Below are 26,514 nucleotides of genomic sequence, written 5' to 3' on the forward strand. Positions count from 1 at the left end.
TCACAGAAAAATCAAGTGAAGATAGAGGTTGTTGAGAAGGAAATCGCCTACATGAAGGATAAATTAGAATTGTTGGATTTACGAACGGACAAGGAACTTAGTAAATTGAAATGTACAGTTCAACAAACCATTATAGAGAAGGCACCAAGTCAAGTTAGTGATAACGTTGCGTTGAGCGATCTTCTACAGTTACCGCGTCAGGAGGTCCACTGTTCAACTCCGAATGAAACACATAACGTTCCTATTTACAATATCCTGCGGAGCAATGAAGAAAAACCACGGAAGTTTTCCGGAAATGATGAGAGAACACCTAAAGCTTTCTTGCGTGAAATTGATGACTTCTTAGCGGATTACAAGGTACCACCGGAGCGTAAATTGAGGACAGTAGAAAGATTTCTGGGTGATTCAATGGCTGAATGGGCGAATGCTTTTCGTTATACATTCACTACGTATGAGCCGTTTAAGGAGGCTTTTCTCAAAAAGTTCTGGGACGTATCGACGCAGTAATCACTGAGAATGGAATTGTATTCACGCAGATATCCGGCAACGTCGATAACGAAGTATTCTCCTTTTTTTCATTTCTCAGATGCTCAAATTTCGGGACTTAGACATGCCACCGTGCGAGAGCGAAATTATAGCAGCAATCTCTCGGCAACTACCTCTTGAAGTGCAGAGGACATTAATTGCAGCTAATGTCAAAACTGCAGCAGAGGCGGAATTGACTTTAAGACAGTTAGACTTAACATCTAGTCAAAACCAGCCAAGGTTGAGGCATGTCGAGGCTATCCATACGGTAGGGGTGGAAGAAGGAAGCAATCCACCGAAAGTAAGGAAGCGAAATGATTATCAAAGCTTAGGGACTCAAACAGCGACACATGAGCAAACCAACAGGAGTGCTGTACATCAGGATGGTAATTGGCAGCGGAGAGACAGAAGAGATCAGTTTCGAAGAAATAATTATCAAGGTAATGGCCGAAATCAGCGAGGATATAGCTATCCAAGCGGAAATAACGGGAGGACCTATAGATACAAGTATCGAAATTATGGTGGACCCAGAAGACCATATTATCGTTGGGAGGAGAAAGAGCGAAACCCCAGAGGAGGAAGAGGCAATTACCAGGAGAACCGTGACCAAAGAAGGGAAGAGTCAAGACAGTACGTTGAAGAGTTGAGAGGAAAAAGGCAGGAGGAAAACCGGTGGAGGGGAGCCATACAAGCCAGCGGTAATGAAGAATGTCATGGGGCTGAAAGTGTTGCGTACAGGGAATACCGTGTAAGGCAACATGAAAATAGGTTGAATCCCAATGCTCCTAATTATGAGGGCCGAGGGACGGACAACAAAAAAGCACAATAGATGATGAGGAAGATAGCCTGGATTTGACCAATGGGAACGATAATGGATGGACCGTAGTCTCCGTAGACAGTTGGATTGTAAGACCCGAGGATTTATTGGAAGAGGAAGTATCACAAAATTATAATTCTGTAAAGCGCATACCCGTAATATATACTAGAGCTGGTCATTTACGAGTGAAAACTTTGGTGGACACTGGAGCGTCGATTAGTGTGGCATCTCAGGCATTAATTAACGAATTGAAATTACGAATGAAGGTACTCACTATTCCTATATCAAAATTGAAAGTCAGGGGAATTGTACCGGACAAGACAGCTGTGTGTAAGGAGCAGGCTCTTTTAGATATTCAAATTGGAAATTTAGCTATGTCACATCCCTGTGTAATTCTACCAAAGATGGAATTTAATTTAATTCTTGGTGCAGATTTTCTTGGAGAATACAATGCCTTGATAGACATGGGAAACAATAACATTATTTTCCGAACACAAAATTCTAGTGAAGAGTTGAGATTAGACCAGGTTGAAGAGAATGTTGGAGATGAAAGAATTTGGACAGCAACTGTAACCGAGGGAGAAGAAGAACATTTTGAGTTCCCAGTAAATTTTGTAGAAAATTGTAATGAGCTCGCAGAATATTTTGAGGCCATGACGTTAAACTTAGAAGCCGAGGAGGATGAAAAATTTTCAAAATTGTTGCCAGAAAAGTTAGCGGAAGCACCAGTGAACGAAGAAGCCCGTGGGAAAATGAAATAAATTTTAGAACAACATAAGAATGTATTCGGATCAAAACCAGGGAAAATACCTAACTACAAGTACAAAATTATCGTGAATAACTGGGAGCCATTTAAACAGAGGCCATATCCCATTCCCGAGAAGATATTCCCTCAGGTGAAGGAATTGGTAGATGATATGGAGAAGAATGGAGTTATTACCAAATCGCCCACACCATTTTTGAGTCCGATCTTGGCTGTTCCAAAAGCAAATGGTTCTGTTAGGGTATGTTTGGATGCACGTGAGGTTAACAAGCGAAGAGTCCCCGAGTACACGCAGGCTCCAGCAATCAAGGACATTTTAAACAGGTTCGGAGGCAGGGAATACTTCGGCACCGTTGATTTAACTTCATCATTCCATCACATTGAATTACATCCAGAATCCAGTATGCTAACTGGTTTCATGTTTAACAACCAGACCTATCACTTCTAACGTTTGCCTTTTGGCTTGAATAATTCAAGTTCCGCTCTTATCCGTGCATTGGAAGATAATTTAAGTCCAGACATAAAGGCATTTACTATCATCTATATCGACGATATAATTTTCTGTTCGAAAACAATCGAGGAACATTTGGACAAAATTGACCGTCTCTTGGCAGATCATAATCGCTGCAATTTCAAGGTAAATCTGGAGAAATCTCATTTTTGTAGTAGGACTACCTTATTTTTGGGCCATGTCATCGATGGAAAAGGAATCAAGCCTAATCCGGCGAAGATATCAGCAATACAAAATTTTCCGAAACCTACAACAATTAAGCATATCAGGCAGTTTTTAGGACTTTATCAGTTCTTTCAGACCATTGTAAATCATATACAGACACTGTAGCAGCATTACAGGAGCTTTTGAAGGTGAATAACAGATGGAAATGGGGAGAGGATCAAGATGAGGCTTTTAGGAAGACCAAAGAAATGCTGGCGAAGGCAGTGAAGCTAGGCTATCCTGCATATGACCGTCCTTTTATAATTCAAACAGACGCTTCAAATGTGGGTATAGGAGCGGTTCTGTATCAGGAAAATCCAGAGAACGAATCCAGGATCACTTATTTGGCATTCACAAGCAGGAAGTTACGTAACCATGAGTTAAAGTGGACTACAACGGAACTAGAAATGCTATCTATAGTAGTTGCTCTAGGTCAGTGAAGAAGTATATTTACGGATTTCCGATCATCGTTAGAACGGACCATAAGGCATTAACTTTCATCCTAAAATCCAATGTAGGTAGCGACAGGGTGTACAGATGGTCGTTATTTGTGCAACAGTTCGATCTGACACTGGAACACTGCCCAGGCAAATTGAACACCGTGGCAGACGCACTCAGTCGAAACCCGGATGAAGTTGAGGCTACTGTAAATCTGGCAATGCTGGGCGAAGAGGACCAAAACATTTTAGACAAATTACCAAGTTTAGGCCAAGAGCAGAAAAATTACGGACCAACCAAATTACTGATTGATTACTTTAATAAGGAACTCGAACCCGGCACCCCAGGTTTCATCGAGGCACAAAAGAAGGCATCCCAATATCACTACTTCAATAACTTTCTACATACATTTATTGATGAAGAACACACTAAATTTCGTATTGTTGTTCCACCAGTGTTCCAAATGGACTTGATATGGTTAGGGCATCATACCACTGGACACGCGGGTATTGAGAAAGTTACAGCTACTTTACAGGAAACTTTTATATGGCCAAGGATGAGGCGCCTGATTCAACAAGTCTTGCGAACCTGTGACACATGTCAGCGTATCGTACCTAACACTTTTCTATTAAAACAGCAACCAAGACCTGTATTGCCCACAATGCCCAGGAAACTATTCGCAATTGACTATTTTGGAGCGTTTCCTGAAGGACGTCGTGGTGTGAAATATATTCTAGTATGCATGGATGTATTTTCTAAGTATGTAACTTTGTGTCCCATACAAAAGGCCAACACGAAATCCGCACTACACCAGATTAAAAATAAGATCATTCCGAGAATGGGTAAGCCAGAAAGCATACTAAGTGATCACGGTCCACAGTTCACCTCGCCTGCGTTCAAGAGGGAGCTCGATAGGATGGAGATAAGACATGTGTTGAGTTCAGTGAGACATCCGGAATCTAACCCGAGCGAACGTGTTATGAGAGAGATAGCAAAGTACTCTCGGATCTTCATACCAAGAGAGCACTGGAAATGGCCAGATGTGGTTCCAATTATTATGGAAAGTATTAACTCTACCAATCATGAAAGTACCGGACAGATTCCCAGTATTATTCATCTCAACGAATACCCACAGCGTCCATGGCACGAGAAAATTCAATGCCCGAATGACCCAAGGCCGTCTGCAGAGTTATGCATAGGAGAGACTGCAGAAAAATTAAAGGCTCAGGCAGACAAGAGACTACGCAGAAGCAGAAACAAGCGGTTCCATCGACAACTGCGGGTTGATGAGCTTGTACTGATAAAACGTCCTCAGAGCTCAGATGTGTCAGCGCGTTTCTGTCAGAAGTTTGCTGAATTGTATATAGATCCATATAAAGTAACTCAGGTATATGGAAATACACTGACTGACAGAGCAAATGCAACACCAAGAAGGAGTGGTCAGAACTTTATGCCAATTGCAGGGTAGACTGACGTCACTGAGGTATGCTCATGATGTGAAATGCGCCGCTGTGCTGCGCACGTAGTGAACGATAAATGGGACACGGCGTTGGCGAATGGCCCACTTCGTACCGTGATTTCTCAGCCGACAGTCATTGTAGAACGTGTTGTCGTGTGCCACAGGACACGTGTATATCTAAGAATGCCAGGCCGCCGTCAACGGAGGCATTTCCAGCAGACAGACGACTTTACGAGGGGTATGGTGATCGGGCTGAGAAGGGCAGGTTGGTCGCTTCGTCAAATCGCAGCCGATACCCATAGGGATGTGTCCACGGTGCAGCGCCTGTGGCGAAGATGGTTGGCGCAGGGACATGTGGCACGTGCGAGGGGTCCAGGCGCAGCCCGAGTGACGTCAGCACGCGAGGATCGGCGCATCCGCCGCCAAGCGGTGGCAGCTCCGCACGCCACGTCAACCGCCATTCCTCAGCATGTGCAAGACACCCTGGCTGTTCCAATATCGACCAGAACAATTTCCCGTCGATTGGTTGAAGAAGGAGGCCTGCACTCCCGGCGTCCGCTCAGAAGACTACCATTGACTCCACAGCATAGACGTGCACGCCTGGCATGGTGCCGGGCTAGAGCGACTTGGATGAGAGAATGGCGGAACGTCGTGTTCTCCGATGAGTCACGCTTCTGTTCTGTCAGTGATAGTCACCGCAGACGAGTGTGGCGTCGGCGTGGAGAAAGGTCAAATCCGGCAGTAACTGTGGAGCGCCCTACCGCTAGACAACGCGGCACCATGGTTTGGGGCGCTATTGCGTATGATTCCACGTCACCTCTAGTGCGTATTCAAGGCACGTTAAATGCCCACCGCTACGTGCAGCATGTGCTGCGGCCGGTGGCACTCCCGTACCTTCAGGGGCTGCCCAATGCTCTGTTTCAGCAGGATAATGCCCGCCCACACACTGCTCGCATCTCCCAACAGGCTCTACGAGGTGTACAGATGCTTCCGTGGCCAGCGTACTCTCCGGATCTCTCACCAATCGAACACGTGTGGGATCTCATTGGACGCTGTTTGCAAACTCTGCCCCAGCCTCGTACGGACGACCAACTGTGGCAAATGGTTGACAGAGAATGGAGAACCATCCCTCAGGACACCATCCGCACTCTTAGTGACTCTGTACCTCGACGTGTTTCTGCGTGCATCGCCGCTCGCGGTGGTCCTACATCCTACTGAGTCGATGCCGTGCGCATTGTGTAACTTGCATATCGGTTTGAAATAAACATCAGTTATTCGTCCGTGCCGTCTCTGTTTTTTCCCCAACTTTCATCCCTTTCGAACCACTCATTCTTGGTGTTGCATTTGCTCTGTCAGTCAGTGTAATTCCTACAAAGTTTGTAGCTTAGACGGATCAACGGAGAAAGTTTTCAATGCCTCGAACTCAAAATTTATTATCCCAGAGGACAAATTAGAATAGATGACATCCCAGAAGGAGAAGAAGAAGAAGGAGAGATGGCAGAAGATGAGAGTGAAGATGATGGAGAAGAAGAGGAAAACCCGAATGATGAACCCGTGATGGTGGAAGCAGATGACCATGAAGAAAACCCGGAGAATGTCAACTTCGCGCAGATGGAAAGAAATAATTATTCAGAGGAAGAAGACTGTGAAGAGTGTGGTGGTGTGCAGCGACGTTTTCACGCGTTACTTGATATCTACTACAACATCCGCCAAGATAATGATAGACTATGGGAAGAGAATACAAATTTGCGAGACGGAAAATAGTACTAAAGGAAAGGGATTGCATATATCCGGATGATAATAATAAATAGTCAAATAATACATTAAGAAAAAAATACTCCATATTCATTTTTTTCCCTGGGTAAGAGAGGGATGAGCCGTATCCTGCCGGCCCATAATAATAATTAGAATATTATTTGACCCAATATGTAAAATTTATTCATAAAAGTTACAGTCTAACATGTTAAAGCATCGTATCCCAAGATAGTTGATACCGGATGTTGAGCAAGACAGTGAGTCGCTGGATATTGCTTCATATTTCCGTATGACCGTGAGAAATGATGGTGTAACCAAGCGCGGGCCAGGATCGACACGTGTATTAGATGCTGACCAAGCAATATATTTCAGCCAATGGAAATTAAGGACTTGGGAAACATGGAGGCCACACCGCGCCAAATCTTAATTCCAGAGTGACCAACGTGCTAAGGTGCTAAAGTCAGTTTCTGTAGGTAATCGGTTTTCCACAGTTTTAGAAGTCAGATATATTTGGAAATGTAATATAAAAATTGGTGGAAGAGATTTACTAGTGTTTGAGCTGTGTTTTTTAAATATATTACAATAAGTATTGTGTCAGCATATACGACGAATTTTCTGATGAGTGGTTGGTTCAGACACCCGGGAACCCCAGTATTAATGGCGTCACCGAAGCCTCCTCAGTAACCCAAGCTCTGGAGAGCGTCACTCTGTGTTAAATGCTTGGATAGTGCGGAAGCACAAACTCTGATTGGTGATCGTGGTTAACGTGGTGTTATTCCAGTAACAGTAACTGGTTCTCAATGATACTTTAAATTGTGCAGTTGGAAGATTTTAATGTACTTGAATAAATGGAATAGTATAATTTTAGCAAAGTTTACTTTCAATCGATAAAGACGGTGTTTAGTGACCGCTGTGTAACAAGTGTAGTGGGAACGTGCTATTGTTTCACTACTTCGCGACGGGCGCGTTTTCGCGTGGAACTTCCGTAACGAACCGTGTGCTGCTTTTCAAACTGTATTTTTACCCTTTAAGTGAAGTGTGTATTAAAAATATATCAGTGTGCTTAGCTGATCTTGTAAAGAGAAAGGGTATTTCGGCTCGTAGCATTAAGCAGTGAAGATATTGTCAACTAAAGTCCTCTGTGTTTCCACTGAATTTTTTTCCAGCAAGATGATGGATACGCCTGCAGAAGAAGGAAGTGCTTTCCCACATGTTAATGCTGTGATTAACATGGAATAAATCCCTCAATTAGCGGGGATGTAAGCTGCTATCCTGGTATCTCGAGGGTCGTCGATTCAGTTAAGGCGCATGTGTTATTTATGGCATGATATGTAAATTATGTTAAGGTACTAGGGCAGTGTACATAGGATTTATAACTTCATGTAAAGTAAGCCTGACGGCATGTATTTGTTTAATTTTGTTATTATGATAGTTTCGGATACGACAATAATGCATGTTTATTTTATTTTCATTTTGCTTTATGAGTAGATGTTTGGGAGAATGAGGGATTGATAGGATTAGTTGTTGTTTATTTATGCATGCTACTTAGCATAGGATATTCCGAGTTTTCCTTAAATATATGCTAGAAGGGCTAGATTGACAGGTTCATCTTTATACAACGTTAAACACGTGTTAGTTCATTTTATTTCGGTTATTCAGAGAGACAGGTATAGCTATTCTGCATGATGCATGGTTTTACAGAAGCGATTGAAAGAGCTACAGAACGTCGTTGTCAAAATAAGATCTTTGAAGTTAAGTTGGATTCTGTTTGCCTGATGGTCTGCAAAGGACACGAACTGCGTCTCATAATGTGGAAGGCCAATGGGATTCATGAGAAATAAAGAGATAAAGATTGCATGCTGAATTATAATGTATTGGTGCAGGCTGATTGAATGCCTGACGAGATAAAATGTATTGTGCAGATGTGTGTGCCTGCCTAGTGTCTTCTGAGTGTATATTGTGATCAGAATGGACAGTGTTAATTCCAGACTATTGAGTCTGACGTTGTTAAATGGCCCAAGCATACTAAGAAGGAATGAATATACGTGAGTTTTCGTGTAGCCGATGAAAGGCGTTATCTAATGGCAAGATGATTTTTGGCCTGTGTTTATCTGTAGGTGTGAAGGAGACAGTATTTCCTTGTGGCTGCCTCGGGAGACAAAATCCAATCTTTAGCATAGTGGAGTTCAACATTTCTTTTCAGCTCGTAATCTACCCGGAAGTACATGACGGATGCCCGCGCTGTTGAGCGTTCAAACGCAGCAGAAGGAGGCAATGTTGCCCATTGCTTTCTTCATGGTATCAAGGTTTATTTATATGTTTTTCCCTTACAGGATGATGTTTTACATTGTTATTTGTAATTGTATACCTTGTCTCGTTGTTTTAAAAGGGAACAGCCCGAGTGCTGAAGTATTGATGGTTTATCTAGTTCTATCTAGATCTTTTGCAGTGAATCGGGTTTCACATTAGAATCTGTGTAGCATTTAAGACTTTACTCGATGTCCGATGTATATAGATGTGTGTAGTTTGATTATTTGAATTGTTGTAAATACAGTGTAGGATATGCCCCTAGTATTTTGCATAACTTACATAGCGTCCATTGCGTCTTAATTATTTTCCTTTCCGTCGTAACTTTTCTTTATAATGTAACTTTTATTTAATTGTAATTTCGGCGACTCTCGGGATTAACTTAACTTTGGAAACCGTATCGTTGGGATGCGATAGTGTGAAACTCCATACGGAAATACCACATGTCAGTGTTTGCGTACACTTGTTGCCATAAATTATAAACATTGGACTATTATAAGAAGCTCAGTCTTGATGTATATAAGTGTTCTTTGTTGAACTTGATTTTGATGTCAAATTTGGTATTATCATTCAAGTAACGTTCTAATTTCGACTTATTTCTAATATTTGGAGTTCATTTTCTTACAAATTATTTTTCTTGATTTAATTGTTTTCTTGGGGTATGATCGGGGATATTTATCAATAAATCCATCTTACCCCCTATGACTGTTTCTCATTCGTGTTATACCTCCATTTCCTGTCATTGATTGATATTTAGAGTAGAACTTCGACTTTTTATCCTGACCCAACCGACAACCTACCCACACTCTGCCCAACCCTGAGTTAGTCGGATGTTCTTACAGGAATGGAGGCATCGTCCTAGAGGGTATTTACCCCTGGGTACGGTACAATATAAAGGACCTTCTGCTTCAGAGACGAAAGCAATAGTAAACACTTGTACTCCTTACTTCCTGAGTACGCCTCTCCAGCGATCTCTGACCTTTCTACAACAAATAGAGCAAGTGGCTGAGTGGTTTTGTGTCTCTTAGCTGTCAGGTTGCATTCGGGGTGTAGTGGATTCGATCCCACTGTCGGCGGCCCTCAAGATAGTTTTCCGTAGTACGCCAGGCAAATGCCGGGCGTGTACTTTAATGAAGTCCACAGTCGATTCATTTCCACTCCTAGTCCTGTCCTATCCCACCATCGCCATAAGACCTATATGTGTCGGAGGGTAAAAATAAAAATCTACTACATCTGATGGTGGATGCGTTCGCGAACCAACCAAATTTCTGTCCGAGGACTCAGTATATGAACTCATGTATTAGATTTATCTTTTCCTTACGCTATGATGTTCATATTATCCTTTATTATCGACAACTTTCCCTTCTGAAATTTGAACAATATAGAAACCGCCACGTGGCAGTATTAATCTTTCGAGTACTAAAAGAGAATATCCCATACTTCTTATCTTCACAACTCAATTTCCTATCCTCTTTCCACCAGCATAACACACGCTCCGGCAGTACACTTGCTATCCCTCTCAGCAGGTCAGCAGCATTTAGCCGTTCCTTTGTTGCAAATGGAGCTAGAATATGAAATTCTCTCCCCCACAACATTAGAGCCATAAAATCCTTAAATTCCTTCAAGTTGTCTTGCCGTGAGCATCTCCTCGATGTGTGACGCCAGGCTGAATGAATCTGGTAGAGTGAATGTGTGTATGAATGTACGTTTACTGTGCTTATGGTATTTTGTGTCATTCAACTTTTAATTTGTAACGATAGTTTTAAGACATGAATAAAGTATTTATAGAGTTTATGTTATTTTTTTCATAGTTTGTAATTGTAGTTTTAAGATAAGATTATGAATATTGCTCTCAGATGTACAAGGTTAATGAAGTGTGGTTAAGTGTAAGAGAGGACCATGAGTCCTAACTTTGCCACTACAAATAAAGGCAAATATAATAATATAATAATAAATAAAAATGATATTTTGAACATAGTTTGGCATAAGCCTATTGATCGAATAATTTTCCATAAAGTTACGGTGTTTTTCTACCGGTTTTACTTCGCACCCGCTCAGACAGGTCTGATGGCGACGATGGGATAAGACAGGAATAGGACTGTGAAGAAACCGTCCATGGCCTTAATTGAAGTAAATGGGAAACCACGCGAAACCATATTCAGAACTGCCGAGTGTCAGGTTCGAATCCACTCTTTCCCGAATACAAGCTCACAGATACGTGACCCAATCCTCGTTGCCAAATTGCGCGGTAACTTGACGGTTATTTTTTACTTAGTTTCTTGTACAACGTTATTGAAAATATAATCGTGAATCAATGGCAATATTATACAGAAAAACGTTCTTCTTCTTCCAAATATTTGGGGTCAGCGCTATTAAGTCCAGTTTTAACGCCAGACGCCTTCCCTGATGCCAAACCAACACGGAGGGATGTAATCATTATTGCGTCTTTCTATGCTGACTGGTAGTGTGAAGTTTTTTACTGTGGGTAAATAAAGATGTGTGTTGTAAGATGAACTCTAACACACAGTCAGAAGAATTAACTAGATGCAGCTAAAATTCCCGACCCGGCCAGGAATAGAACGGTAATCGAATGTCACTGATCATTCAGCCAAGGAACTAGACAATATTACACAAGTTAACAAGGGAACAACTTGCCTGTTGAGTTTTCAGCATCAGTAGCGATGTTAAATCCCCGTGCTTGAAGCATGCGGCTATAGAAAGCAAGCTCCCGGTGTAGCAGTGGTGGATAACCCCTGACATGAGCTACAAGTCGCGCCTTCCGTGTTAGCTGCTCATTCTCAATCTGAAACATGGCCGAAGAATCAAAAATGATTACATTTCTGCCTAGAATCTATTTAGACTTACCACAATGCAGTTAATTATCCATTTCCACATACCATTTAATGAATTTGTACGAGGTCTATTAAAGAACATAATTCTAAAGCTTAGGGCCAGATGATATTACAGTCCAACATTTTCGCTGAAGAACTGTGGTAAGTGCAGTTTTCTACATTTTCCTTTCACAGGGCGAAGAAAAACTGATAATTACTCATCATCGAACTGCCACATATATCAACTCGCTCTGTGGGTCTGACGTACGGGAATGGAACCGTTTATCAGACGTCGTCAGAGGAATACCAACCAGTGTCATTTAACCGAGCGTTAAGCGGTACAGAAGGATACGAGTGAATTGTGCAGTTCTCGTCTTTCATTGATGGTGTTGTTACAATATTATTACTAGCTATTACTCTGTTATTAATTTTACAATCGTCTATCTGAGTATGTATAACATATTTTAATTGTGTTAGAGTAACTTTACTTCATTCAGCATTAATTACGATAGCATTAATCATGATTCTAAAGCACAATAATTACTTTAGTGTAAGAGAAAGTGTAATGGACTTAACTACGCCAATAAAGACATTTACCGGTATCTATCTATCTATCTATCTATCTATCTATCTATCTATCCATTCATCTATCAATATATTTTACCCGGGGACCCCAATTCCATTCCCAGCCAGGTCGAGGATTTTTACCGTAATATGAGGTCTGGTTCGAAGTTTTACTCTGTCTACGTGAGAACACCTGAAGAGCTATATGTGGGTGAGAGAGCCATTCATTTACGTGTATTGGATTCCACGACTGAAATTCTTGATGCTACGAAGAGTCCAGCGAAGAAATCCGTCAAAGTAGCAGTAAGAGCAAAACTAAATTTGACCAGGAAGTCGTAATCCGCCTGAGATTCCATTTAGAACGGAAACAAGTTTACCTGCAATGGGGAAAAAGAAAGCTACAAACATTGTGAAAGACAAATCTCTAGAACAACTAAGCTAAAAGGATAAAGGCCCACTAGTAAACAACCTGTAGCATTCACAAACGGAAACGCTGTTCTATTTTCTGGTATGTGCCTTATATTTACCCTCGTTATTGTTAATTGTAAAATGCCACAAGCTAGAGCTACTATTCTCAGGAAAATCTACGTAAATACAATTATAATTTTGTAGGTAGGGGAAGCGTGCCTGCCTCTTACCCGGAGGACCCGGGTTCGATTTCTAGCCAGGTCAGGGATTTTCCCTGGATGTGAGGGGTGGCTTGAGGTCCACTCAGCCTAGGTGATTAGAATTGAGGAGCTAGCTGACGGTGAGATAGCGGCCCCGGTCTTGAAAGCCAAGAATAACGACCGATAGGATTCGTCGTGCTGACCACACGCCAGCTCGTAATCTGCAGGTCTTCGGGATGAGCAGCGGTCGCTTTGTAGGCGAATGCCCTTCAGGGATGTAGTGCCATGGGCTTAGTTAGGTTAGTTAGGTAGACTTTAAATGTCTTCCTCACGCTTCACTATTACCTGGAACGAGATATAAAAAAAGTCAAAAGTAGGGTCAGATCAATTTTTGTGTATAGATGAAACTTACTTTCTGAAGGTTACTATGGAAGAAATGGCAGCCGCAGCAAAAGACATGGGGGTAGACACCTTCCCAAGTCCCGACCACGTACTTAGTATCCAGAATGATACAAACTCTACATTCAACATCATGCTTCCTACAAGCCACTATCGTGCTGATTTCTAAATCAAGAAACCTCAGTGATCACCAACTGGCGTCCGATTACTTTCTATTCGCCGGATAATTTAAACAGTTCGTCATAAGCGTCTCCGTGAGCTAAGTGCATTTAATGAATACCAGGTAATAGGGCGGGGGTAGCGGTGAATTCACTAGCTCACCCGGAACTCTCATTAACACTTCAGTCTTGGAATTTATTCTTATAAGCCACAGAGGCACAGAAAAAGAATGCAACAATTGTCTTTGCATTTTGAAAAGCATTAGAAGATATCGGTCATGCCCATTTGAGCAGGAATTAAGAATCGTCTCCCAGTACGTGCCAGGCTCACCAACATCGTAGCACTGTAAGAGAACAGTACGACAAGATGTACGATTAATGTTAAGAACACCAGTGTTATCGTTCTAAGAAGAGGGGATTATGCAGGGGTCTCCATTTCACCCACCCCATAAAATACTGTGGCAGATTTCACACTCAAAAAGCTCTTCGAGGAAAGGATAACTTCCATATGTGGTTATAAGCTGTTAGACTACTAGGTGTAAGGCCTCTAATGATGCTAGCCTTTAGTGATGGCACTCTTATCATCGTAAGTGATAAAGCATCAGTTGAGGAACTCCACAAAATGGCCATTCAAAACTTCGAAGAATTTCGTCTCACCTTCAAATTCCACCTGACTGAGCCAGGATAGAACCTACCAAGTTGGGCTCAGAAAGCCACTCCTCTACCGTCCGAGCTGTAATGAAGATATTGTTATGAATAAAACACGGCCTGTTTTATCTATCTAATTTAAATCAGGATGACCCAATTAGCAAGGCTCCATCTGGGTAGCCTACCTGCTACGGGCTTCAATCATTATTGACAGGCTTCATCTTTCACTTTCGCTGCGCACGCTCATTCGCCTCACTCAACAGCTGCATGCAGACAGGTTTGAACACAGGGATGATGGCCACCATAATGCACGTCGACTGTACCTTTTCTCAACTCCAGAGAAAGACCCCCACTCACACAATCACCCAATGTCAATCACGTGGCCACTCCACAGAGTGAGCTACTCAACACTGACAACTAAGAAAGCAGAGACCACATAACACCAATTAACACATTACCAATCCTACTTATATCACCTGTTCCACAAACTGACTCCGTATCGATCTCCAATCCACGGTAGTACACACTTAGTTCTCCAACAACACTTCAACACGACGATACCCTGGTACTGACTTCGGAGGGGCACCCACCACATCAACACTGACGACAGCCTGCAATTCTGCCATCCAAATTCAACTACTGTCTGACTCTTCGACGCCAACCTCCTTTTTATATCATTATGATGGATTACTAGAATCTTCGGGGCTCGGTCGGAGACGGAACTTTCTCGTATCATGTTCCAGAAGTTGCACGGGGAAAGCAAACTAAGAGAACAATACAAGACGAGGCCGCGTCATGTCCTTGGGCCGGCTGAGAGGTCCCTGGCCTGGCTCAAAAATCCCTTTCAGGTAACACAGAAGGGGGCTGTGAAAGAGTTGGCACATAACAGTACGCATTTCTGAAGGAAATGTATATGTATTTTTATTATTCATGCACGAAATTAATTAATTTTTCGGTTTCACGTCCCACTATCTACTTGTACGGTTTTGGGAGACTCCGAGGTGTCAAAATTTAGTGCCACAAGATTTCTTTTAACGTGTCAGTAAATCTACCGACGCGAGGCTGACGTGTTGGAACACCTTCAAATACCAGGATCGAACCTGCCAAGTTGGGATCAGAAGGCCAGCGCCTTAATTGTCTGAACCACTCAGCCCGACAATCGAAGTGAAATATGGTAACAAAGTTAATCGGCTTTCACATTGTTTGGTTACACAAAAGTGAAGAAAATCCAACGCTCCACTGACATAAATCGCTAGTTACTTCTCTCTACAGAGTCACATATTCTTGTTTGGTTATTACACGAAAATCTCGTAGTTGTGGCGCAATTGTAAATTGTAAATTTGGGAAGAATTCTGTTAATCCGAAAATTTTCCGAACCCGATCAGGCCCGAGTTCAAGTTAGTTCCGATTAGCGGGACTCTACTGTACGTGTCGAGGCCCGGTAGTGTTAGGAATGACGAAGTTGTAAGAAACTGCATTGTGGCAGAAAAGAATATTAGTCAGTTAATTTTCCCTATGACTAATGCTCTGGTAAATTTAATCATTACACTCTACATACGTTTAGGGTCAGAAAAGCCATCTGGTCGTAAAACTGTGGTAGGCTAATTCATACTAAATGCGGACCTCGGGTAATTGGGAACAGACAAAGGAGATTACTAGAGTCTGGATTTTGTTGTACTATTAACCTATGTAATAAGTGTGGAAATATGTAACTAAAAATTCAAAATATGTGCCAAATATGTCATATCAGAATTGGTTAATTGGTTCCTCTGGCAAAAGTCCATTAAAATATGGTATTCTTGATTCTTGTTGCAATATCCATACAACCCCATAATCTCTTACCCTCCCACTTTTGTATTCGGATCTACGATTGTAATTACTTCCTTGTCTTCAATGTACGGTATTTCTCCTCTTCTTCAAGGAATTGCTCTGGATTCTCGTCTTTATTTCCAGTTAGTGGAGCATACACTTGGATAAGATCTCATGTTCCTGTCTCAAACTGTATACTTGCTATGATAATTCTGTCATTCATCTTCACCTCCTCCGCATAATCCATATCCTTTTCTAATGATCATTTCTACTTTTTTATTACATCCTGTCCTCCAATGTAAAATAGCCCGTATCCTTCCTTCAGTTTTCTTTCCCCAGTTCCTCTCCAGCCTATTTCACTAAAACCAAGGATGGCTACGTCCTTTTCTTTCACAAACTCCTCGGTCTGTCCGTCAGGGTTAGAATGTTGACTGTTCTGATTTGGATATCATGTGATACTGGTCGCCCACTTCTCGCAGCTCCCCCACCATCTGAAAAACTGCGCACTAGCATTTACAGAGGCCACACCATATTCGCACTCATTTCAGCCCCTCTTTTTTAAATGATCGGTTCGCCACTTCCACGGGTATTTTAGAACTGCTAATAACGGCATATGGCCTCTGGAGAGGCCTGATGTGGGTCTTTTCCTCGTAGACGGCCTATTAGGCGACATGCATGTATATGAAGATGAGGGCCCTACCTAGGATGATTTCTAATGCTGAATACGTCACACGCACCCAGCCCCCGAGCCATTGGAACTAACCAATTAAGGTTAAAATCCTCGAACCAGCCGGGAATCGAACCCGGGACCCTCTGGACCAAAGGCTGGCATGCTAACCATTTAGCTTTGGTGCCGGACTTGCAACTGCTGCCAGCTGGTGATGAGGCCGCCAACATGGAGTGCTGACACCTTCTACAGCCGCCCCTAACCTGGGGGCAGATGCTGCTTAATGTGTTCCAGTATCATTTCCCTGCACTGAGGGGACCATCACCCCACATAAGAACTCATCGGCCGAAAGCCGTTGGTCCTCTCAGAGAGTCGATTTATTTCTCGCCGCCCAACACTCGGCACAGATTCGCTGGCTGTATCGTCTACTCTATTACCATAGTGGACTAGACCAGACAGATTTTAAATTTAAGTTTGAATTTTTATTTAAAATATTTATTTTGGGATATCACTAATCTGCTGCCAAATAAATAATAAGAATTGGATATTTTTAACAGGTAGCTTATCTTTTTGACTCTAGTGTATGTCTCTATGAGAAGTGGTTTGTCCTTTTTGTGTCATTGGTTTAATTACCTTGTCAGTTTTCCAAACAATCAATGATTTTATTTCTATGTAACAAACATAATTTGTCCTGTTAAAATAGATCACCCTTTCAAAATTAATTTGTAATCATGTAGTGACCAAGTTGTCATTAGCTTTAACTATGCAACACAAAGTTAAGGCTTTAAATAAAACATTTCTAGTGTGTGTGTTTCTTTTTCTATTTCTCCTATACTACCCAGACTAAGACAAAATTTCTCTCTGGAGTAGCGATGATCGCAGGAAACATACTATGGAACAAAATCAGGAGTCAAAATACCGCACTTTCCTCGGTAAGAACTGCTGTCGCCAAGTTCCTGATCAATCTACACTTCGGAAGGGATATCGTGATGCCTGCTACAATAAGGCTGAGGAATCCATTAGAACGGAAATGCGATGGACGAAACCACCGATGTTTTGGGCCGATACATTGCAAATTTGGCTGTGGGAAGGAGGAGTTAGGACAGCACATCAAAACCGTATATCATTGTCATCAGAGTTATAGGACTCACATATCACGCAAGAATTACCGGATTTTTTCATGACTGACTAAAAATATCGTGGCTGGGTGAATACGAGAAGAAGGAGTTCTTTAAATGAACCCTGGCTCAGTAGCCTATGTGTCGAAGGCTGCAACTGCACTTCAGGTATTCTGTTTACACCTCATTCATATCACGTGTTTAGTCCATGCTATTCCCGAGTTGCAAAAGAGGTACGAATTAATGAACTTGTCTCTTCAACCAGGAAGGCGCCCTTGCGTGTGCAGACTTATCGGTATGAACTACCACAAGCCACAACCCATATTAACACGACTGGGGCATTTGGATAAATGCAGTTAATTTCTACAATGAATATATTCAAGATGATAACTCTGTTGTTCATTCTGTCCCTCCTAAGTCAATCGTATCGGTGAGGGATACTCAAAAGCTCTTGTAGAATGCTAAAGTTGCATATAATGTTGCGTACATCAAACCTAACTTCGGCTGGATTCCTGAAAATATTGAGAAGATGAAAACTTGACGACTATCGCTCATTGAATCGATAGACGTCATCTGTGATGTGAAAAATAAAGTGAATACTGTTCGCGGGTCAGTAGGTGAAAAGGTTTAATTCAGTTCTTGAGAGAAACTCAGATTGCTGAGAGTCGCGAAAACCTACAAAATACATTACTCCCAGACACATCCATTTACTTAAGCATGCTCCAGTAGACTCCTGCGATGTCGAACAATCATTTTCAGTGTACAAGGCCTACTTCCGAATCGCCAACGGAACCTGACTCGTGAGAAAACGGTATCCCTTTCGAAGTGTAGATTCATCAGAAACTTGGCGATAGCAGTACTTATCGAGGAATGTGCGGTATTTTAACTCAGAATTTCCTACCTTGTAGCATACTGTACTTTGCATCTTGAACGACTTATGCACCACAGACTAAAGTGACGTAATTATGTACATTTTCGTTTGTTCAAAATTAACTATTTTACCTTTCATGGTCAATAAAGGATTTTGGAACACTTTTGCAATTCACACATGTCTGTACGAAACTCACTTCGAGAATAATCTTTGTGCGCTATTGAAATTCAGGTTTCATTGTGCAGCCTACTTTTTATATGTGATAAATTCCATTTTTATCCGTATTGATAACTGATCATAAGTTAATGAAGTAGGAATGGATCCAACTATTCAATAAACTTAGATGATGTAACAATGTTTTATTCATAGATTTCACCGGCCTGCGAAGGTTTTCCAGCAAAAGTAATATTGTATGTGATGTACGTTACATTTAGTGTCCTTATGTAAAAAGTAGTACCAGTTGTTTCGCATCATGCGCAGATTTGTCGCAAGTCCGTCTCATATTTATGCTAATGGAGCTTCGTTGTTGTAAATGAGGTTTGGTTGTATGGAATGCAGGTATGGACATGTTTGAGAGAAAATATTGTATGTGCTCTGTTTTGGAGGGGAGTAGGTAATCACACAGGAACACCGGATGAACAATTAGAACAGTTTCAGTTCGCGCGTGTGAAATGCCAGACAAGGCCAAAAAGCCAAGATCGCGTTTCTCCGTAGTCTGAGAGGAGAATCTGAGAACGTGTGTCACGCCAAAATGGCAGGTGTCAGTGATGTTCGGGAATAGCATGGACTAAACACGTGAAACGAATGAGGTGGAAATAGATAGCCTTAAATGCAGTTGCAGCCTTAGACATACAGGCTACTGAGTCAGTGTTCATTAAAAGAGCTCTTTCTTCTCGTATTCATCCAGGCCACAATAATTTTTGTCAGTCATAAACAAATCGGGTCAGGCGAAAATGTGTGAACTATCCCAACTCTTTCTGTTATATATGTGACCAGTATACAATTAAAGACCAGAAGCGAAATATTACGCCATTTATAAATAGCCTGTACATGGCATATTTTAACATGAAGTTAGGTGATCAGAACAATAATTTCACACCCAATATTGTGTGTATAACGTGTGTATAAAATCAGTGACAATGGTACAATGGATTGTTGCCGTCAATGCCATTCGGAATCCCAATGGTTTGGCGGGAACAAAGAAATCATTTTGACGAATATTACTTTTGTGTATGTAAAGTGTCCGGGTTCAATACGAAAAACAAAAGGCATATTGTGTATCTCTGCCTTGCATCTGCCATAACCCCCATACCACATGGACCCGATATTCCTGTCGCAAAACCACCAATACAGTTACCAGCGAGTGTGTCTTCGTCATCTTCAAGTGCGGAGGATGGTGATGATGATACCTTTGTACCGGATGTTGAGGATAAAACTCCACGTCTTCATATTCAGTGTGACTTAAATGATTTGGTGCGTGACCTAGGGCTCACTAAAGAAAATAGTGAACTTTTAGGATAAAGATTAAAGGAGACAAAATTTAAATTCCTGGGACAAATTCATATTGTTACAGAAATCGGCAGGAAGAATTCTGGCAGTTTTTTGTTCACGAAGACGAACTTGTGTTTTGCTGTGATATCCCTGGCTTGATTCGTCATCTTGTAACTATTTACCACCGAGCTGGATAGCTGCAGTCGCTTAAGTGCGGCCAGTATGCAGTATTCGGGAGATAGTGGGTTCGAACCCCACTGTCGGCAGCCCTGAAGATGGTTTTCCGTGGTTTCCCATTTTCACACCAGGCAAATGCTGGGGCTGTACCTTAATTAAGGCCACGGCCGCTTCCTTCCCATTCATAGCCCATTCCTCTCCCATCGTTGCCATAAGACCTATCTGTGTCGGTGCGACGTAAAGCTACTTGCAAAACTATTTACCAAGCAAAGGACTGGCTTCTATTTATTGATACCAGCAAAAGAAGTCTCAAAGGTGTTTTTCTGCACAATGGAATTAACCTTGCTTTAGTGCCAGTCGCCCATTCAACATCTCTTCGTGAAAACTACCACAATTTATCTATGGCGTTGCAGAAACTGAACTACAATGAACACAGATGGTTACTGTGCTGTGATTTACTGTAAAAGTGTGCGGTATCATATTAGGGCAGCAAGGAGGATATTCAAAGTACCCCTGTTTTCTGTGTGAGTGGGACTCTCGAGAAACGGATCGTCACTGGCTATTGTCTGAGTAGCTCATGAAGAAACAGTTTGTGTCTGGTGAAGAAACATTGTAAATCGTCCCTTAATAATTGATCCTCAAAGTGGGTTATTGACCCCTTTACATATTAAATTGGGAATTATGAAACACTATGTGAAGAGTTTGGATAGATGCAATCCCTGCCTTCTGTACCTCTGTCAGAAAATTCCAAGACTGTGGGATGCCAAAATTAAAGAAGGTGTTTTTGATGGCCCCCAAATTCGGAAGCTTATGAAGGATCCGACATTCAGTACGACGATGAACGAAACACAGCTTCAGGCATGGGAATCACTCAAGGATGTTGGTAGCAAATTCCTAGGGGATGTTAAAGGTGTCAACCACCAACACATTGTGGAAACCATGCTGCACAACTTCCAGAAACTGGGTTGCCGCATGAGCTTAAAATTACATTTCCTGCACAGTCATCTGGATTATTTTCCTGCAAATTTAGGAGCATTCAGCGAGTAACACGGCGAGCGGTTCCATCAGGATCTAAAAGAAATGGAACGAAGGTATCTGGGGCGATGGGATGTCTCCATGATGTCAGATTACTCTTGGTGTCTAGTGCGGGATAATACTACTGAGGAACAAAAATGCAAATCAGCACAGCGTTCATTCACATCAAAGTGCAGCAAACAATAGTGTTCTTGCAGTCAGATTCATACATTCTAGCAATGAACATGTTACTTATTGTATATTCATTGCAATTTGATCATGTCCCATTAAAATGACATATATTCTCTATTACGGTGTTTTCTATCGAAATTACAACAAAATGTCAAATTTGGATTTCAAATAGCAAAACCACTGTAAGTGATAGGCAAAAACGATTTACATATTTAAAATCAGCACACCTAAATTAGGGTAAAACACCTCTTTAACCTTTCGTCGGAGAGCAAATTTTTTTCGCAGGCCGGTGTTTTTTATAAGGGACTGCCTGGCCGAGGCGGTAAAGGCCTGCTCGTTTCGCCCGGAAGGACGTGGGTTCGAATCCCTGTCAGGAAGTCGTAAAATTTAAGAAACGAGATTTTCACTTCCGGAGGTGCATATGGCTCTGAGGTTCACTCAGCCTACACCAAAAATGAGTACCAGGTTAATTCCTGGGGGCAAAGGAGATCGGGCGTAAAGCTAACCACTCTACCCCACCTCGTGCCGAGGTTAACAATGGTGGAAGCCTTTACCTTCCACTCCTCCAAGCGCCTTCATGGCCTGTACGGAGGTGACTTTGCTTTGCTTTGCTTTTGGTGTTTTTTATTAATGGGACTAGTTTCTACCTCTATGTTGTGAGGTCATCCTCAGCCATAACACAAGATCCATACTCGGTACAATACCAATAATTGAAGCACAAAACACTAAAGTATTGAACACTTAAATTCTTTATGTTGTCCTTATAGATGGAAGTAAGAACGCATTGTCCATCTATTCACTGGGTTATTATAATAGTAACCATGATTAGCTGATAAACGCGAGGTTAACATGTGGCTTGTCATAACAGTTTGAATCTCTGATAAAGAATTGATGAAGGTTCTGACAATTATTAAAAACATATATGAATACTAGAAAACAATTCATCTAAAAATGATGAGATACACGTTAATAATCTTGAGCTTTTGTCAAATGTGACCATTGAAACATTGTCCTTTCATTCAATGTTTCTCGTCTGGTGATTTTAATCAGTTCCTCGGGGCAATTACAATAAGGTATTTTGAGTGGGAACGAGTAGGTTCCCTGATAAGTAAATGATAAGATTTTTATATACTTCTTGCCTGGCTGAGGGGGGACACCTTGTGATAGTACATATATCACACCCTCGCATTGTATTTAGAAGTGAGGGAATTTATTATTATTGTTATTATTATTATTATTATTATTATTATTATTATTATTTCATTTTTGTGTTTATTCTTTACATCTTAAGCTGGAAAGTCTCCATATGTGATATGAGTAATTTGTTTTGTACAAACGGATGGGAAAATAGTGTTATTTTCAACTTCGTAATTTTGCGTGGGTCATGTGAATAGCCCAGAGTCTGATGAGGTGGCCTTGTTGATGTTGTAGTCGGAAAGTTCTTATGACTCATGTGAAACACCCCAGAGTCCGTTGAGGTGGCCTTGTTATTGCCATAGGATCCGGGAGAGGTTTAGGGGGTGGTCTTGACAAGAGGATCTACTCGTGATTAGCTGGACAGGATCAATCTTGACGTATCATGTGAGAGAAAGGGGAAGGTAAGGTCTATATACTGTAGGCATGTGATCATACACAAACTCTTGCCGTGGTAGCGAGTCTGACTCGGAAACCGGCAGATACTCCTTGTATCACTTCCCACTCCTCCCTGCTATCTCTTTCTTCTTCTTAGAAATAATAGCATGTCGGAGGCCATGTAGATTGAGTCGATGGTCACGCGGGGGAAGCGGGCTTCGCCCCCCCCCCCCCGAAAAAAATCATACGGCGAGGAGCACACTGGACTGGACTGGACTGGACTTCAAACTTTGGTGGAGAAGACTTGACTTCAAATAGCGGAGGAGAGGAGATGTAACGTTTGTAGAATGTGGTTCCATTATGTTTGTGACGTGTGGTAATAACTTACAACTGTGGAGTACTTAGACACTTGGTATTGTATTGCTTGTGACTGCTTGGTATTATATGTTGGTGATGGCTATGGAGTGCCGTGTTTTATACCTTACATAATTTATATTCTTGAACAGCAAGCGTATGTCGCTCAAGTGAATGTATCTTTAAACCAAGTGTTAGAGTCAGTGAACACAGTGTTATAAAGGTACAGTATCTGTGTAATATAATAAGTGCCAATTATGCGAATATGCAAGTCGTGTTGATACAGAGACAGTGACTGGTACTTATCTACATATATGTGCATTGTTCTACGGACTAACTGCAAATGGTAGCTTGGTCCCCGCTTTTGGTTTCCCACTGTTTTTGTTTTTATCGTTGTCGTTGTTGTTGTTGTTGTTGTTGTTGTTGTAAATATGAAGTCTTCCAGCAGTAGTTTGTGTGTGTATTTTGTGCATATTTTTGTTTGTTGATGAGGTGCTCATGCACGGATGTTATTTAGAATATAGTTGATTATTTTCAAATCAGTGGAGTTATTGATCAACCTAGGTGCAGTTCTTACGTATTTAGTCGTTTTAAGAAGGTTAGGTAAGGCCTGAAGCAGGTGTATCAATACGCACCTATGTGTACACGTCCTGGGAGAGAAAGAAAGAATTATCATACCCTGTCATTATTCGAGGGATCCATTCTGGAGAATTATGGCGCCCATACTACGGAAATTTCGTTTAATTATTTTCATTATTTTATTTTAATTATGTTAGTAATTTATTCAGTTATTTATTAATACAGTATATTTTGAATTTGGCTACAATTTACGCCCAAGCATGAGGTGATTAAGTATTTTTTCTATTCATATTATTTTGATTATTTTAATCACATTGCAATGATGGTGAATTATTATTATTGTTACTTACAAATATTAGAAACTACAACTTAGATCGGTGGACTGTTTTTCCGATGGAGAAACCTTTGTTATTGTGAAATGGATCAAGTATATAGTAGATGCCCTCTGATACACAGCCTCTAATCTGTCAGTGAACTACGAAAGCTTGCGCAATTACAAAGGTTTCTGCATCGGACCAACAGTCCACCGATCTAAGTTATAGTTGTCACCCTTAGCCAGGCAAGAAGTATGTAGAAATATGATCATTTACTCATCAGTGAACCAACTTGTTCCACACAAATTACCTTTCTATAATTGCGCAGATCAACTGATTAACACCACTAGACAAGAAACAGGAAGCATTGAATGAAAGGACAATGTTTCAATGTTCACATTTGACAAAATCTCAAAATTTTTAAAGTGTCTCTCATCATGTTTAGATGTATTGTTTTCCAGTGTTCACATATGTTTGAATAATTGTTAAACTCTTCATCAATTCCTTATGAGGGATTCAAACTGTTACTACAAGGTGCATCTTAACTTCGCGCTTATCACCTAATCACTGTAGCTATTATAATAAACCCAACGAATAGAATGCTTTCATCTTTAATGACAACGTAGGTCAAAATCAAGAATTTTAATTGTTTCATACTTTAGTGTTTTGTGCTTCGGTAACTTTTATTGCACCGATTATGGACTTTATGTTATGGCTGAGGATGACGTCACAATGTAGAGGTTGAAACTAGCCCCATTAATAAATAATATATGAATAAAACATAGTTACATCATCTGACAAGGGGAGGCCAGACACTTCGTTCAACTTATTTAAACGAGCTTCGATGTATCTTTTAGAGGACACTCAACATCAACTCGTGTAGAAGGGTTTAGGTCAATACGCTTTCGTTTTCGAAAAATATTGAGGTCAAATATCATGTCCGCTTTGGATCAAGAGGAGGTGATAGGCGAACAAATTTTATTTAAACACGTCAGGTCCGCAACCTAATATTTTCTTAAAAATTGATGAATCCCCGATTCAAATGCAACGCGAATATACTTGGAGGGTGAAACTACAGTCGAACAAAGCTGTGGCCGAGTGTTCGCTATAGCTGTCTACGAACCTCGACGACGTGAGTAGTCTCGTCGCAGCTGTATTTTTGGTACAAAATAAGTTATTATTTGGGGGAACGTGAAGATAAAAATGGAACAAAAGTATTACTCAAATTGTAATACACTGTATTTTGTACCTGAAATTAATACAGGCCTAAATATTCTCACAAGGCCATAAGACCTATCTCTATCGGTGCGACGTAAAGTAAAAATACATATTATACCAGGAAATTATTTGATACTAATGCGCGACTAGATATTTCGGAGAGTAATGATACCTTATCGCAAGCCACACTGGGTGCAGACCTGAGGCTTGGTACAGAGAGAGGTCCTGAGTACAATGAAATCCACATTCTTCAAAATAAATTTATTCACATAAGGTACACCTTACAATTGTGCTGGTTACAATGAAGTTGTTTTCATATATCCTTCTTGAAGGACAGCGACCCAACCATGGAAACACGATCCCTTGTAGGCAGCAATGGGTCGTCGTTGATTCTTGAAGGTCCCTGCACGGGGTAACGCGAGTGTCCACATTTAACTGTCCCCCGAGTATCGGAATGATTCACATAAACCACAGCACATTGTGAATTGTTATCGTTGTATCGGTTCTCACTTACAACCCAAACGTCACATTTGAAATAAATAAGTTGCACTTGGGAAACTTGCGATGGCTTTCCATAGGAAGAAAAAGTAAAGTTTGAATTCTATCACTTGCGTAGAGTATTTCTACCAAATTAAAACTTTTATTGTTCATTTGAACTCATCCTAACACATTTTATTCCTATTCACGTCGAGAAATAGTACGTCTGATGGAATAACTGCACTCTTAAGATTATTGATAATTCTAAAGAAACTGTTCTTTGTAGTGACCTACTAAAAGCACAGTTCACTTGGAAATTTCACTTGCGTTTTACACGAATGTCCATGAGTGCACTTGTATCTATTTACGTAGTGGAAAAACCACTAGCATTCCTATCTGCTGCATTCCATGCGAAACATTTTTCATTATTATTATTATTATTATTATTATTATTATTATTATTATTATTATTATTATTATTATTATTTTGAAACGTCTGTTCGCAGAAAAAATCATGTCACTCTCAATACCGCATTTAATGTGCAAGTGAATTTTAAAACACTTTTTGTCCAAATAATAAAGTCTGTGAATTTTCTGTTATTCACTTCGTATTATTATAGTTTAAGTCGAGTTCACTTGGAGAAAATCACTATTATGGCTTCTAGCATACACGT

The 26,514-nt window shown here is 41.1% G+C and overlaps 1 protein-coding gene across 1 annotated transcript in view; it reads right to left on the reverse strand.

Moving 5' to 3' along the window:
* Positions 1-26,514, reverse strand: part of LOC136862721 (cadherin-like and PC-esterase domain-containing protein 1) — a 1,291,344-nt gene that overhangs the window by 811,466 nt on the left and 453,364 nt on the right. Inside the window, exon 3 of the mRNA XM_067138943.2 lies at positions 11,435-11,582. Coding sequence (XP_066995044.2) covers positions 11,435-11,582 — 148 coding nt within the window. The remainder of the gene's footprint in view (positions 1-11,434; positions 11,583-26,514) is intronic.

The sequence above is a fragment of the Anabrus simplex genome, chromosome 2, assembly GCF_040414725.1.
Source record: "Anabrus simplex isolate iqAnaSimp1 chromosome 2, ASM4041472v1, whole genome shotgun sequence".
Lineage (NCBI taxonomy): Eukaryota > Metazoa > Arthropoda > Insecta > Orthoptera > Tettigoniidae > Anabrus > Anabrus simplex.